We start from the raw sequence: 17803 nt of genomic DNA on the forward strand, positions 1-17803 counted from the left end.
TGCCTTTTATCCAGTCTGAAGTTCCCGTTACCCAGTCACCATCTACCTGATCAGGTGTTTGGTTTCTTTCATCTAAATCAGCCTCACTACAGTACTTCACCAGAAGAGGGAGATCCTCGGACACAAAAGATGAATGAACAGATGAGCTCACAACACTCAAGGTTGTTTCCTCTGTCCCCTCCCGCCAACCTCGGACAACAGAGAGGGGATCATTATACTCTTCATCTGCTGTTACTCGCTCATCACCTCTTCCTCCTCATTGTCCTCCATTTGTTCCTTGGCTCCTGCACCTTCACTAACAGTTTGTCTGATACCATGAGCCCCCCTTGATCACTGTAATACACCCTCTCATTGCACTGTCCTGTGCGATGATAGTCCAGAACTTAGATAAAATTGTTATCCCTTCCGAATCCTCCTCTGCTTTCACCTCTTTCTCTAGGACCATCACCTCCGCAAGCAAACTATTCAAAATGTGCTCCAGTATGTAGCTGATCGGAATAGTGATGTTGATGATGGCATTTTACGCTACTACCATCTTAGCACCCATTTCAAAACCATGCAGAAGGGTTCAGAGGTCATTCATCTGTGCATTTTATTTTCCAAGGTACATGAATCAAAGATTAAAAAAAGGACAAAGACAAAGAGCGCATGTCGCTTGAAAAGTGTCAAAAGATGCGTGTATTCTCTTTTTTGTGAACACACATTTTTAGTCTTTGCTTCATGTACCTTGCAAAATAAAATGCACTTTTTGAACTTCATCTGTGAGCTGGATTTTTCTGCTTTCTTCATTGGATTTTGCACCCTACTCAGGTGCTATCCGTGCTCCAGAAGTGTGGAATCACATGTGGTGAGCTGGATTTTCTTTTGTGTCCTTCATCTGTGCCCAATCCACAAGCGTGATATGCACAGCAACCATACTGCATTGCCCAAAGCTATGCAAAAGGACAAAGTCGGCAGAAGTGAGCACATAGCGACCTTGCTTTCTGCAGCAGTGCCGGGATAGTGGTGGAGAAATTGCTGTACCACCAGGTTGAGGACGTGAGCCATGCAAGGCACATGTGAGTGTTGGCACCAGCATAGGGCCACCTCCAGGTTTGCACCATTATTGCACACAGCCTTCCCTGGCTACAGGTTCAATGGAGACAGCCATTGCTCTAATTCAGCCTAAATAGTTGTCCACAACTCTTAGCTATGTGACTGTGATCTCCAAGACATATTAATTTGAACACTGCCTGATTGCGTTGAGCCATGGCTGCGCAGTATGGAGGTGGGGGGATTCTATCTACACTGTTGGAATGCATATCTGATTATGGGAGAGGTTGAGGGCACAGGTGGAGGCCCTAGAGGAGATGGAGGGGGAGCCAGCTGGCTCCTGACAGCAAGGCAAAATCAGATGCAAAGGATTTAGCAAATGACACTTAGCTGGAAAATGCAGGATCAGGCAGGAGACAGATATCCTCACTATGCACAGACAGGAGTGACACCGACAGCCATTGAGAGAAACTTGCTCGCTTATGTACTCTCAGTCACTACCTCCACTTCTCCAATCATCCTCTGCAGCTGTTGGATTAACATCCTGTTGGCCAGCTCCACTACCAGCAGTATCCACCAGAGGGAGCCCTGCCACAAAAGTCGGATTAAGAGAGTTCACAACAGTACCCCCCCTTGAGGAGGGGTCACTGAACCCTCATCCACACCACCAGGCTGATCAGGATGGGCCTGGTGAAAAGCACGAACAAATCTCTCAGCATGAATATCAGGAGCAGAGACCCAAGAATTATCCTCCTGGCCATAACCTTTCCACTTGACCAAGTACTGGAGATTCCGTCTAGCCAGACGAGAGTCCAATATTTTCTCTACCTCATACTCCAAATTGTCCTCAACCAATACAGGGTCAGGGGGTGCCGCCACAGGAACTACTGGCTCCACAAACCTTTTCAACAATGATTTGTGAAAAACATTATGAATCTTGAACGTACCTGGAAGAGCCAAACGGAAAGAAACGGGGTTAAGGATTTCCAAAATCTTATAAGGTCCACTGAACCTTGGCTTGAATTTTGGAGATGCAACCTTCATCAGAATATTTTTTGAGGACAACCAAACCAAACCAAAGAAACTCCTAGAAAGGGTATAAGCCTTAACATTCTTAGTGCCCGGAATAAAGGTGACCACAAAATTAAAACTCGTGAAAAACAGGGATTCATCTTAGAGGTTACCGGTTCCCTGTGAGACAAAACGGCTCCTGCACCAATCTCAGAAGCATCTACCTCCACCTGAAATGGGAGTGAAACATCAGGTTGCCACAGAACTGGAGCAGAAGTGAATCTTCGCTTAAGCTCCTGAAATGCTGAGACTGCCTCTGGAGGCCAATTCACCACATCAGTGCCCTTTTTGGTCAAATCCGTCAGTGGTTTAACAATACCTGAAAAATTACTTATAAATTTACGATAGAAATTAGAAAAACCCAAAACTTTCTGGAGAACCTTCAGAGAAGTGGGCTGAACCAAATCATAGATGGCCTGTACCTTGGCCGGGTCCATTTAAATAGCAGACGGGGATAAAATGAATCCCAAAAACGAAACCCTCTGTACATCAAAGAGACATTTCGATCCTTTAACATACAAAGCAATTTCTCTCATGATCCGAAACACAGTCCGAACATGTTCCACATGAGAATCCCAATCACTGGAAAAAATCAAAATATCATCCAAATAAATGATCAACAACTTATCCACAAAGTCCCAGAAAATATAATTCATAAAAGACTGGAAGACGGAAGGGGCATTAGTGAGCCCAAAAGGCATCACCAGGTACTCAAAATGTCCCTCTGGAGTATTAAAAGCAGTCTTCCATTCATCCCCATGCTTGATGCGAATAAGATTATATGCCCCCTAAGGTCAAGTTTGGTAAACCAACAAGCACTTTTGACCCTGGAAAATAAATCAGAAATCAGGGGCAACGGGTACTGATATTTAACAGTGATCTTATTAAGGGAGCGATAGTCAATACATGGCCATAATGAGCCATCTTTCTTGGCCCCAAAAAACGTAGCACCTAAAGGTGAAGAGGATAGTCTTATATGACCCTTCTCTAATGACTCCTTGATATAAGATCGCATAGCATCATGTTCAGGTACCGATAAGTTGAAAAGCCAACCTTTGGGAAATTTACAACCTGGCATCATCTCAATAGCACAATCATAACTCCTATGAGGAGGCAAAGACGTGGACTTTCTCTCTCTAAATACATCAGAAAAATCAGCCAAATAGTCAGGAACATCTTGAGACTGGGGAGAGGTGGAGAAAACAGGAGTGTCACCAAGAGCACATTGACAACCCCAACTCACCACAGACACAGATTTCCAATCCAACACAGGATTATGGGTCTGCAACCATGGGAATCCCAGAACAATAATATCATGTAAATTGTGCAACACCAAAAATTTACAATTCTCTTAGTGGTCCGGGGCGACCCGCATAATCACCTGGGTCAAAAACTGGGGTTTATTCTCCGCCAAAGGGGTAGCATCAATACCCCTCAAAGGAATAGGGGTCCGCAGGGGTACCATAGGAAAACCACAACGCTTGGCGAAGTCAAAATCCATCAGATTCAAAGCTGCTCCTGAATCCACAAATGCCTTAGTGGAAAATGTAGACAAGGAGCAGATCAAGGTAACAGCCAAAAGAAACTTAGGCTGCACACTGCCCATCGCAAATGAGTGAGCAAAAAGTTTCTCTCGTTTAGGGTAGACTGAAATAGTATGAGAAGCATCTCCACAAAAGAAGCATAACAAATTACGCCTTCTAAACTCTTGACATTGCGCCCTAGACAAAAACCTATCACATTGCATGGGCTCAGAGGTTTGTTCGAAAGGCGGCACCGCCTCTCGCATAGTTTTACGTTCTCGTAAACGTCGATTAACTTGAATGGCCAATGACATAGAGTCATCAAGACCAGAAGGGACAGGAAATGCCACCATAACATCCTTTACGGATCCTGCCAGACCTTTCCGAAAGAGAGCTGCTAGGGCATCATCGTTCCACTTAGTAAGGACTGCCCACTTTTGGAATTTTTGACAATATAACTCAGCAGCATTTTGACCCTGTTTTAATGCCAATAAGGTTTTCTCAGCTTGATCAATAGCATTAGGCTCATCATACAATAACCCCAGGGCTTGAAAAAACGCATCCACATCAGCCAGAATAGGATCTCCAGGTGTCAGAGAAAAGGCCCAGTCCTGAGGATCGCTGCGCAGCAGGAAATGACAATTTTAACCTGCTGCACCGAGCTCACCGAGGAGTTAGGCTTCAAAGCAAGAAATAGTTTACAATTATTCTTAAAGTTCAGAAATTTAGACCGCTCCCCCAAAAACACATCAGGAGTAGGGATCTTAGGTTGTACAACAGATGATTGAGCAAGATAAGCATAGATTCTCCGCACTTCAGCAGCTAGCTGCTCAACACGATCAAGCAATTGCTTAGTCTCCATTAAGGAAAAAAAATCCTCCTATGGCCCCAGAGAAAAAGGAAGGAAAAAATATATAAAAAATTCTGACACTTTTTTTTAAAAATTCTTTCCTTCTTTTGAGTACCCTAGAGACTGCAGTTTGGGCCGGTGATTCTGTAATGAATGGGTCACCGAGGAGGAAAGCGCAAAAGGCTATGCCACCAGAACACCAGAGAGGTTGGTTACTCAGCGGATTGCAGACCCCTGATCTTAACAACACAACTAGCAGTAGCCATGGAGCGTTCCTACGATGCCTTAGACGCTTCGTCACAGCCGGAGGACTAACTAAGCCTAAAGACAGAAAGGTGAAACCTAAACTGCCCCAGAGCAGATCCCCAAAGGAATAGACAGCCCCCAAAAATATATTGTCAGTGAGACAAGATGAAACACTGACATAGATAGAAAATAGACTGAGCAAATGATTGGGCCCACGCTGACTAGATAGGACAGGACAGAAAAGGCACTGTCTGCAATCATGCAAAAACCCTAAAAATTCCAACACGACTGAAGCACAAAAATACTGGGGTTAGCACAACCTCGCCCCCACTATATCAGCACTCAGGTGTGAACTGGCGGCTAGCAACAGACTAATGCAGCAGGGGACTGAGCAAACAAACACAAGATACAAAAATACGGGGCAGGAGCCAGCAGCCCCAGGGGGAGCCAGCTGACTCCTGACAGCAAGGCAAAATCAGATGCAAAGGATTTAGCAAATGACACTTAGCTGGAAAATGCGGGATCAGGCAAGAGACAGATATTCTCACTATGCACAGACAGGATTGACACCGGCAGCCACTGAGAGAAGCTTGCTCGCTTATGTACTCCCAGTCACTACCTCCACTTCTCCAATCATCCTCTGCAGCTGTTGGATTAACATCCTGTTGACCAGCTCCACTACCAGCAGTATCCACCAGAAGGAGCCCTGCCACAAAAGTTGGATTAAGAGAGTTCACAACACTTAGAGATTGAAAGACTTGTGAAACAACCCCTTGACCACCTACCCACACAGTCACCAGAGTCACCCAGTGCCCAGTCAGCGAGATGTAATACCTCGGCTCATGTTTGTTTGTCCAGGTGTCAGTGGTGAAATGCACCCTGGCAGACACAGATTTTTTCAGGAAACGGGTGATGTTGTCTGCAACTTGCTGGTATTGTCGGGGTCGTAAACGACAATGAATCCTCATTCACCAGTCATTCCAAATCATTGTGCGAGCGCAAAACATCTGGTACCGATTAAGAATGACTCAGACACGCAGCTGATTCAGTCTTAGCTAATGTCCTGCATCCACACCTGTCAGGAGCAATACAACAACTGGCTTTATTTACAAATACACAATACTATATTGAGTGTTAGGGGAAGGCGTGCATTAGGCGGGGTTTATGCAGTATACATCTAGTGTCCAGTCTCTCTCTGATTCGTCAAAACGTCTCCCGATGGTTACTTCTTCTTCACATTCCTGAGTTATCTTTTTTAGGAGAAATGAAACTTAACTTAACTCTTTAGACACTGAATTTAAGTGAAAGTGAACACTGGCAGCCATCTTTAATACAGTTACATTTGCATTAGCAAGCAATTAGGAAAAACTTATTGTTTCACAGTATAAAAATATAAAAGTTATATAAGAAAATATATTTTCACCTTGACAATCCCCCCTAAACACTAAGTTTTTCCCTTAATGAAAGATCCTTCGAGACTGTCCATGTGATGGGGAAAGGGGAGGTGGATTTCTTCATCCGGACACCTCAGAAGCTCTCCCCTAGCGAGAGGCCTCCAGGCAGCTGAACCCTTCACTAACCTCACATGGAGTTCTCCCGCTGTCCCTAAACTAAGTCTCTTAACATCATCTGAGAATGGGGGGTTTTGTCTACTCTCTTGAGGGGAATATACTTAGGGATCTTCCCTAGATCAGTACCATCGTACTCTGGTGGGTCTACTTCTTGATTGAGGAAGGTGCCAGTCGGAGTTGCTTTGGCAATAACCTTTTTATACAAGGGAATAACACAACAAAGAGTTATTGATCCAATTACAAGGAGGGCAATCAGTACTATACAAGCTTGTTGAAGGAATCCCTTGAGTCCACCCAACCAGCCGGAAAAGAAAGATGTGTCTACTCCAGCATTAGTTTTCAATTCTGCTGCTAACCCAGTTATCTTTTTAAGGGCTATCATGGTTTTTCCATTCACTCCAGAGTTCTGAGGGATATAGGTACAACACTCCTCTCCCACCATCCCACAAACTCCTCCTTTCTCAGCTAATATCATATCAAGGGCTAGTCGATTTTGGAGTGTCATTCTAGTGTTAGGGCCCAATTCTTCAACTATACCTTGGAAGGCATCTTGGCTGAAATTGACAAACCTTTGTTCACTGTAATATATGTAATTGATCCATTCAACATTTTTATTAATCTGCACCTGTGGGATTATAGAAGCAAAGCCAGCATAGATCTGGTTCTGGGCTTTAAATTGGTCAGGCACCCCCCTTGGCACTCCAATAGCATCAATATATACTAGTGGATCTTCTTCATAACTCATATGGAGCTGATCGAGGCTTCTCCTTTTCCTGGTAGGTTCATCAGGTATCTTTGGATCCCAGGGTAGAATCTTGAACTGCATAGCTAGTTTAACAAGGGTGCATTGGCCTGTCCAGGCATTTGGCAACCTAGGACGGAGCTTACCATCTCCACATAACCAATAAATGTCATACATATATTGTGTATGTTTGATTAACAAGTCAGTATCTAGAGAACTATTCTCTTTGCAGAAACCTGTCTCGAAGATCCCTACTGGTGTACCTGTGGTGTCGTGGGAATTATAGCAGGTGTAATTGTCAGCTAATACAGTTACTTCTCCTGGGACCTTTAGTTTGGGTTCCTTATGAATTAGTGGGACATAATCTGGGCAATCAGTGGGCTTCAAACCTTTCAACAAATTCATGACACAGGCAGTGGTGTTTAGGTATGCTCTGAGTATTCAACTGGTCATTCGGAATAACAAAGGTAGCTGGAGTCAAACGACCCAGAGTACAAGCACCTTTTACCCCTACTGGCAACCATTTATATGCATTGTCTCCACATACCCAGAACATGTCACTAGGTAGGTCCCATAGGGCTGAATGTTGTAATACCAGTCTATGAACTAAATCTATGAACGCAGATACATTCTGAAGCATACACCAATTTGGAAGTTGTCCTAAAGGGCTACAATACCCTACATCGGGATTTCTACAGGTGGGAGTTCCTTTCTCATATCCAGATGACTCGTTGCAAGGTATATTACCTGAAATATTAAAACAAGTTTCATTATTGCCCTGGGGAAATAAATTGGAATACTCCCAGGACGTGTTATGCAACCTTCTTTCTAGCAGTATTGGTTTGAAGGCATCAGTAGAGTGGGAAGTTACATTAAAACTAACTTGTAGGCCATACATTGGAATTTGCCCCAGGTAGGTTAACCGAGTTCTATTCCTGGGTACCCAAGCCCCCCCTTTATATGCCAGATATTGAAGGTATGTGTTACTTCCTGAAAGATTACCCTGCCACCAAGGGTATCCTACCCATCCCACAATAGGTATTCCAACAGTTGTGTTCCATAACTTCACATTATTTGTGGCATTATTAGCGAGTGTATCAGAACAACTGGTCCAGGCAAATAATTCCTCGGGTGGCACAGGAATAACAAGGAACGGAATACTAGTGGCCGATATTGGTGAATGTGTGCAGATCCAGCAATCTGCTGGAGACTGAGTGTCTTTTGACCAATCATTTAGTATTTTTTCATGATGTTGTATAAACTTATTATTCAAGGACATTGGAGAATTTAGATTGTCCCACGCAGCTACCATTATTACAGATAATGCAACAAAACCAAACCAAAACATTATGCACTCTTATGCTTTGTTAATTCCTGTGGCTAGTTTGCAATGCGATGCGTGGATCCAGGTTGGTCGTCCTTCCAACTTAACAGAAGTAGGCGTTGTCAGGAGTACTTGGTAAGGTCCTTGATATCGGGGTTCAAGGGTCTTTCTGGAGTGTTTCTTGACATATACGTAATCACCAGGTTGTAGACAGTGAGTTCCTTCCACACTATCTGGATCTGGAATGGAAGAGAAAACTAGAGAATGCATTTGAGTTAAATGCTTTTGCAACTGGATTACATAACGTGTCAAATTATCCACATTGAGTGTTAAGACCTGTGGGTAGTACAACCCTGTGTTCGGTGGTCTTCCAAAACAGTATCTCGAAGGGTGACAGTTTAGTTTTCCCCGTGGGTGTGTACCTTACTGAGAATAATGCTAATGGGAGACACTCTGGCCATGGTTTATGGGTTTGTTCCATGGTTTTCTGTATTTTCAATTTTAGTGTCCCGTTCATTCTCTCTACCTTCCCTGAACTCTGTGGGTGGTAGGGTGTATGAAATGCTTGTTCTACACCTATCATTTGCATTACATTTTGCATTACCTCAGCAGTAAAGTGTGTACCTCTGTCTGATTCAATTGTTTCAGGGACACCGAATCGTGGTACTAGTTCCATCACCAGTTTCTTTGCAGTAGCTCGAGCTGTAGCCGTTTTCACCGGGTAGGCCTCTGGCCATCCAGAGAAGAGATCTACACATACTAGGATATTTGCATACACTCCTACCTTGGTAGCTGTATGTCGTCAATCTGCCGTCTCTGAAACGGGTAGAGAGGCCTAGGTGTCGCTTTCTTAGGGACTTTTACTGTTTTACCTGGGTTGTGCTGTGCACAGATGAGGCATGATTGTACAAGTTTCGCGGCTGCGCAACTGAAGCCAGGAGTGATCTAGAAGGCATCTACCATGGCACACATGTGACTTTTTGAGGTGTGATTGGGGCCATGTGCTGCTTGCGCCATGATTGGGAACAGGGACTTTGGTGGGCACATTTTATCCTTATTCTCCCATACTCCATTTGAGTTCAGCTCAGCTCCCAGTCTCCCTCGGTGTACCTTCTCTGTTTGGGCAGCCTTTTGCTGGAGGGATTTCAGGACATCTAGACCCAATGTGGCTGGAATACGCTGACTCCCCGCCACCGTCCACTGCTCTCTCTAGGCCGCCTTGTGCTATTTTAGCAGCCTCGTTTGCCCTTCTATTGCCCTCTACCTCCACGGAGTCACCTTTGTGTGTGCTTTTACCTTGACAATGCCAACCTGGACTGGTAACATCAATGCCTCCATCAATTGTTTCACCAGCTCTGCATTTTTAATGGGCTTCGAATCTGTGAAAATATTAGCGACTTTACCTGCAGCGGCTCTACACGCCTCAGTGAGTGCCTTCAACTCTGCCTCCTGCGCCGACATGTGAGGAGAGAGTGGTTCCGCTCGGATTACCTCATGTGAGGATACTACTGCATATCCAGTGTAGAATCGTCCATCCTGGTGGTATCTGGGGCCATCTACAAAAAAGAAACTCAAAGTCTGCATTAGGAACAGGTTTTTCATGAATGTGTGCAAACCCAACTGTCTCCTGACTCATCAGTTCTATGCAGACATGTTCATGCGTCATGTCAAAGTATCTTTCCTCACGCGCTAATATGGTCACCAATTCCCCCTGTTCTGAATCCACAGGCAGGAGGGTGGCTGGATTCAGAACGTTACATCTTTTGAGGAGTGACATACTCAGGAATTAGTAGAGCACACTCAAGTCAGAGCTGTCTGGCCATAGACAGATGTTTTGGTTGAACTTGTAGGAGTATGGCATGGATGTCATGTGGGGAATAGATTGTCAAAAGAAACGTCAGTGTCATCTCACATGCCTTTCCTATTACGTCTCCACTTTTTTCCTTGTGCTCCAGCATACATGACAGGTCGTTTTATTGTCCTTGTTTGCTCAATTTCTTTAGCTACCTTAAGGAGGTCTTTCGGATCTACATGTCTCCATTCAGGTCTGGCTGTCTGTACTGCGTCTCGTAAGTCTTTGTTCATACCGTCAATGAATGCATCCACCAGTATTCTAACATCAAGTGGGTTTATGCAAATGTACCCCATGTCTGCCCATTTCAGCTGTAACCGTCCAAGGTATATATCTACTCTCTCTCCTCTTTGCTGTGTCACATTAGTCAGGAGTACAGACTGCTCTGATTGTTCCACTGCAGCCCATTGTCTTAGTGACTCACAGTACGTCTCCCCAGATCGTGCAGATTTATCATCCATGCCCCAAGCCTGATTCTTTGTCACATCTGTGTGTCTTAATTATATGATCTAGTGCGTCACCTGCCTTTAAACTCACCAACCTCTCTAAGTCTGCCCAGGTACACTTATATGTTTGCTGTACTTCCTTTATGTGTCTGTAAAACGGGAATGGTTGGTCTTCAGGGGCAGGCAGCTGCTTCAGCAAAGCTAGCTGGTCAGAGGGGCTCCAGGGATAATACACCTGCATCTTTCTTATTCTAGTCACACTTCTAGGTCCTGATGGGGTTGGCCGTCTGATGTCTACTGTCAGCTTACTCCTCAAGGGCCAATGTCCCCACTACCCACTATCCACACTATTATGTCAGCTTCTTATGATCTTGTCTGGATAGGATTTAGTGCAATTCTCTTAGGTCAGTAGCACAGGTCACACAAGTAGCTATTCAGTCTGGATTTGTCTGAGTCTGACCACAGTGTTTACAAGTCCATCTGTTTTGTCTGGGTCTCTGGTTACACTTTGTCAATCAAACATTCATAATACACCTTCCATACTGCTGCACATTCTCAAGCATCATTTATTCACTTGCTATTTTCTTCCCTTGTCTGTGCCTTTTTGTACATCCAAACATTCACACTCTGGTATTTTTGCCTTTTTCAATGTTTGTCCCACTTGTTTTACTGCTTCCTTCCTTCTCTGTCTCTTGTAATTTGACACAATTTGCTATACAAATCAATCACACAACTAGAAGCAGGTTCAAACACATTAATGACCAAGCAATCACTTACAATTCCCTTCTAAATTAGGCACCATATCTTACTTTTAACTTCCAATCTTCAATTAAGTACTGTTGCTTTAAAATGCACAAATCTTTCAGCGTGTACCTTACGGATAGAATTACAGAGAATTTTGAGCACAGCTCACACTCAGCAGAGATAAGAGCGAAGGGAGAAGAAAAACTACGCAGCGCCATCCTTCACCCCTCCCGTCAGAATGCAGCATCGTCCTTCACAGAATTCTGTAGTTCTTTAGACTTATCAAAATCAATTTCTACAAAGAAACTCAAAATCACGGGATTTCACTGTAAGAGCAGATAACTGTATAATGAGATTAACCATGCCTTGCCCTTTTTCTGGCCAAATGCATTCAGGAAACTTTACAATGTAATGCCACATATAACACGAACTATATCATTACTCAATTCATTCAGTCTCAGATGTAGATTTGAAATATCTATAACGCATCTGTCCGGGATACGGCAATGCTCGGGTGTCCTGTAATCATATATAGGGCCTGCAGTGTGTAACACTATATCACAGGGCAAATTCCCTCCCTGGGTGGACATAGCGTCTCCTGGATGCAAGGGGCCATAATTGGCAAGGTAGGCCTGACACTCTTGGGTTATGGCTGGGCCTCCCTTTTTAGCTATCTGTTGGGCCAAACCACCTCTATGCGACAGGGTAGAGTTAGCTGGGTTCACTATGGCTCCTACCTGGTGGGTAACTATGTCCCCATACCCCACTGAGAAAAGAACCTGGGAGCCCTGAGGTGTGATGTAATAGCGTGAATGACAGGGGAACCAGATTTCAGGGTCATGGGGCAACCTAGAGGATTTGTTGAGAGGGGTAGGTAGTGGGCTCCTTCCGGGCCGGGGGGATTCGAACGGACCTAATAGCAGTGGCGGGGCAGGGGGAATTGTAGCAACCTGATTGTCAGAATCTTCTGATCCCTCATCATCTCCGATAGCTTGGCGCCTCATACGCATTACGGACCGGAAAGCCGTACTGCCGGTCAGGGCATCAAGAGTGAAGGGACCTTGACCAGGTGTATTTACAAATATCACAGTGGGTTGCACCGGGAGACTAGGCCCAGAGGCCGGAACAGAAACAGGAACATTAGAGGTGGGAACAGCATCGGTCGGTGCCGGAGGTTTCTCAGGAAGTGGTGGTCCCTGATAGTACTCGCCGGAAAGTGTTACCAGCGGACATAGTGGCTGGGGAGGAATTCCGGGTGCACCAAGATGGCTGCCGGTGGAGGCGTGGCATGCCCCACTTCCGTCCATGGTCTGGGCGGAACCCCAAGGACGGCCCGCCCCACACACGGCAGGTTTCCACCCAGGTTGGATTCTGCACGCCACAAACAGGACACACCCACGTTTCTGGAGAGCTCGTCTTGTCGCCATTATAGGGCGGTGGTTGGGACTGCATTTTCATCATCAGTGGCACGGCGGCCATTTTACAATCTATAAGATCACAGTTCAAAGGCATTTTATAACCAAACACAGGTTCCGCATTGTCTGATCCTCCTTCCCCATCAATCTCTTTCCATCCTTCATTCTTCAAGCCTCGCGCAACTCGCAGATGAGCTTGTGCTTGTTCTAACAATCCTTTATCTTTCAACATGCCTCGTTTGTTCTCTATGAGATTATGCCACATAGCCGGCTGTAATCTCCCTGACGAGGGCAATCCTACATGCTTATACAATCTCTCAACATTCTTGACTGCCTTCTTGCCTTCCCGTGACGCTACTATTGCCTTGACCTCCACAGCATCCTCATCTAACTTGTGGGGCACAGACTTCTTCTGCTTTAAGATACGCAGCATGACTCTTACAGAATACTATGGTTCTCTGCAGAAAAACCACTGGTAGCGATATCAACACTGATGTTCCACAGTACGGAGCCTCACGTTCGACGTACTAGGAAAAGAGCCTCGCGCTCAATATTTCCTTTCCCTAACCTTGAACAGCAGTGATTAACAGATTATCCTGCCACGATATTCCAACAGTCGGGAGGCGGTCTCCTAGTGAGAGCCCTCCACAGAAATACAGGTGGTCTCTTCTCGGGACGTCTTAATTACCTAGCTGGTACAATATCACAGAGGCTGCGTCTCCTATCCCTTCCTCTAGGTTGCCCCACAATCTGCAACTAGCTCAATTTATCACTCCACTTCACTACTAGACAATAGTCACGGGTAGGGTGGTTGAATGGAGTACAATGACCGGTGGAGGAGGTGTGGTGTACACGAGGACGCGCAGAATGCGACGTCTCTCAGTTGCTGGTTCAGAGCGTGGCACAGGATCGCACTCAGTCTCACCACTCGACCGGTCACCCCTCAGACCCAAGGAGACCACAGACAAACCAATAACGGCTGAGACACTAGCAAGTGTGACACATACAGTGTATATGATCTCACTTACTGTGTTTTGGAGGGTGATCAGTCCTCGAGGTCAGCCACTACAGGTATCATCCACAGACATCCAGGCATGGGTCCAGAGGAGCCTCGGATCACTGTCCACGCCCCCCGTTGGGCTCCAAATTGTCGGGGTCGTAAACGACAATGAATCCTCATTCACCAGTCATTCCAAATCATTGTGCGAGCGCAAAACATCTGGTACCGATTAAGAATGACTCAGACACGCAGCTGATTCAGTCTTAGCTAATGTCCTGCATCCACACCTGTCAGGAGCAGTACAACAACTGGCTTTATTTACAAATACACAATACTATATTGAGTGTTAGGGGAAGGCGTGCATTAGGCGGGGTTTATGCAGTATACATCTAGTGTCCAGTCTCTCTCTGATTCGTCAAAACGTCTCCCGATGGTTACTTCTTCTTCACATTCCTGAGTTATCTTTTTTAGGAGAAATGAAACTTAACTTAACTCTTTAGACACTGAATTTAAGTGAAAGTGAACACTGGCAGCCATCTTTAATACAGTTACATTTGCATTAGCAAGCAATTAGGAAAAACTTATTGTTTCACAGTATAAAAATATAAAAGTTATATAAGAAAATATATTTTCACCTTGACAATATAGCGTAGGCAGAGCTTTCTTAGAGAAGTTATGGTGAATGGGAAACTCGTACTGGGGAACTGCGATGGACATCATCTTTCGGAAATCATGTATATCCACCAGGCGGAAAGGCAGCATTTCGGTGGCCAACAGATTGGAGACAGTGGAGATCAAGTTCTTTGCTTTGGCATGTGTAGGAGGAAACATTCTTTTATGTGAGCATAACTGCAGGACCAAGGGCTGGCTGCTGTGCTGAGATAGGGTGGAGAAGTGTGAACTGAACAAACTGCTAGACTTTGAGTGAGGTGCAGGCAGAGATGTTATGGTGGATTGAGAAAGATGTGTTGTGCTAGGTAACACAAAAACAACAAGCATGTCCACTTCTGTAACAGCAGACAGGCTCTCACTCACCATGACTGTAGCGGGTAAACAAGTGGATTATTTTTTTCACTATTATTATTATTATTATATTTCTCCCATACCTTCTTTGCTTCCTCTATTCATCCCTTCTCTCTATTTTTGCACTGTTATCTTTTTCCCCATGTGTGGAGATTTTTAAGACTTTTGGTGGTTGTTGATGAATACATTCTTTCCTGAACATTCAATAATAAAACTTTCTAAACTACCGGTAAAAATTCACTGTCTATTCAGATTCCATTTCTATTCATTTTCTAAACAGTAAACTTATTGCTGATCCCAAAAAAAGGATAATTTAAGGAAAGCTTTTTCAAAAGCTGTTGCTTCTTCATTTTCCAAACAACAAACTTGTTGCTATTCCTCAAAAAGGGTTAATTGTTTAACTACCATTTGTCAAAAAGGCTCAGCTTTTTCCCTGTCCCCCACCTGTGTATAAACACTAGCATACAGGCATTTGACCCCCAAAAGGGATACTTTTTTAATGTTTTTTATATTGTAAAAAGCATAAATTCTGTCAATGTAATGTGGAATCTTGACCATATAGAGTAGAGTATCACCGGTTACCCAAGGCAAGATATGCTGACTTCACTTTGACATTACTAATGCTGTGTTTCTGTTAAAGAGCTTGAAAGGAATTCAATATAATCCTAGGAGATCTGAAAGTGTTACACAAAAGTCTTTCTATGGCAAAGTGAGGATTTAAATTCCCTGCAAATCGAATACTTTGGAAAAGTTTGGTGAAGCTGGAGAATTAAAAAATCTAAATACTCACTCATCTCCAGTGGCTTACCCAACTATTTGTTTACTCAGCCGCAAACCCATTAACCATGCAGTATAATTACCCACATGTACTGTTTTGTTTTTACTCATTTAAATGAGAAAATCAGAAAAAAGGAGAAATATTCTTTTTAATGGCACTCAATGTATAGCACAATTCAATCCAATCATTTGCTAGTTGAAAATAAAAATAAAAGATATAATCAGTTAATATTTAAATGCATCATCATGTTATTCCTCTTAGAGGTACATGTTTTTTGAAAATGACATGACAACTACAGTAACAAAACAGAAAAGTGTTCAAGCGTTAAGATATCTGCAACAAAGTGTGAACAACAGGGATTTAGGCAATCAAGTGATTCAGCTGTTTCAACATCTGCATAATGGAGAAATAAGACTTTAGAAGTTAATGTAGTAAATCAGCTCTATTACTGAGGCTTCAGTACAGATGTCAAGGCTTATGAATTCTTCCACTAATAACAGACTTAAATGCCAACAGGTATAAAATTCCCAATACCAGAAAAGTAATGTATCTAGGATGCAGTAATCAGATTGTAGTTTATATCTTTATATGTAAAATTGATTGTATATATGTATGTATGTGTGTGTGTGTATCAAGCCATGCCCACTGCACATACACTCACTGGCCACTTTATTAGGTACACCTGTCCAACTGTGTGTTAAGACTTAATTTCTAATCAGCCAATCACATGGCGGCAACTCAGTGCATTTAGGCATGTAGACATGGTCAAGACAATCTCCTGCAGTTCAAACCGAGCATCAGTATGGGGAAGAAAGGTGATTTGAGTGCCTTTGAACGTGGCATGATTTTTGGTGCCAGAAGGGCTGGTCTGAGAATTTCAGAAACTGCTGATCTACTGGGATTTTCACGCACAACCATCTCTAGGGTTTACAGAGAATGGTCCGAAAAAGAAAAAAAATCCAGTGAGCGGCAGTTCTGTGGCCAGAAATGCCATGTTGATGCCAGAGGTCAGAGGAGAATGGGCAGACTGGTTCGAGCTGATAGAAAGGCAACAGTGACTCAAATTGCCACCCGTTACAACCAAGGTAGGCAGAAGAGCATCTCTGAACGCACAGTGCGTCGAACTTTGAGACAGATGGGCTACAGCAGCAGAAGACCACACTGGGTACCACTCCTCTCAGCCAAGAACAGGAAACTGAGGCTACAATTTGCACAAGCTCATCGAAATTGGACAGTAGAAGATTGGAAAAACGTTGCCTGGTCTGATGAGTCTCGATTTCTGCTGCGACATTCGGATGGTAGGGTCAGAATTTGGCGTAAACAACATGAAAGCATGGATCCATCCTGCCTTGTATCAACGGTTCAGGCTGGTGGTGGTGGTGTCATGGTGTGGGGAATTTTTTCTGGGCACTCTTTGGGCCCCTTGGTACAAATTGAGCATCGTTGCAACGCCACAGCCTACCTGAGTATTGTTGCTGACCATGTTCATCCCTTTATGACCACAATGTACCCAACATCTGATGGCTACTTTCAGCAGGATAATGCGCCATGTCATAAAGCTCGAATCATCTCAGATTGGTTTCTTGAACATGACAATGAGTTTACTGTACTCAAATGGCCTCCTCAGTCACCAGATCTCAATCCAATAGAGCATCTTTGGGATGTGGTGGAACGGGAGATTCGCATCAGGGATGTGCAGCCGACAAATCTGCGCCAACTGTGTGATGCCATCATGTCAATATGGTCCAAAATCTCTGAGGAATGCTTCCAGCACCTTGTTGAATCTCTGCCACGAAGAATTGAGGCAGTTCTGAAGGCAAAAGGGGGTCCAACCCCTTACTAGCATGGTGTACCTAATAAAGTGGCCAGTGAGTGTATATATAATAAATATCTAATATATCTATTTCATTGGCACATCTTCTTGACCACAACAGGTTAAACTGCCTGTGTTGCCCATAGCAACAAATCACTAAGCATCTTTCATTTCACCAGAGCTGTTTAAAAGATGAAAGCTGAGCTGTGATTGGTTGCTATGAGCAACAGTTTTCCTGCTCCGCAACACCTCAGCAGACACTGACTGGGTGGAAGAAATGTAGCATCCCCGGGAACATAAGCTCCCAGCCAATGTCTGCCCCCCCCCAGAAAGGAGCAGAAAGCACATGACAGAAATGAATCACCCCCTCCTC

General features: G+C 44.2%; 1 protein-coding gene across 1 annotated transcript; it reads right to left on the minus strand.

Annotated features, from left to right (window-relative positions):
- Positions 1–5997: 5997 nt before the first annotated feature.
- LOC141048133 (endogenous retrovirus group PABLB member 1 Env polyprotein-like) lies at positions 5998–8675 on the minus strand. Its single transcript, XM_073543567.1, has 2 exons — positions 8391–8675; positions 5998–7782 (listed from the first exon to the last, which is right to left on the minus strand). Exon 2 carries the CDS (start codon positions 7438–7440, stop codon positions 6328–6330), a length of 1113 nt encoding a protein of 370 aa, XP_073399668.1. The 5' UTR covers positions 7441–7782; positions 8391–8675; the 3' UTR covers positions 5998–6327.
- Positions 8676–17803: the final 9128 nt, after the last annotated feature.

This window comes from Dendrobates tinctorius, unplaced genomic scaffold (assembly GCF_039654945.1).
Source record: "Dendrobates tinctorius isolate UK_male_01 unplaced genomic scaffold, ASM3965494v1 ptg000133l, whole genome shotgun sequence".
NCBI lineage: Eukaryota > Metazoa > Chordata > Amphibia > Anura > Dendrobatidae > Dendrobates > Dendrobates tinctorius.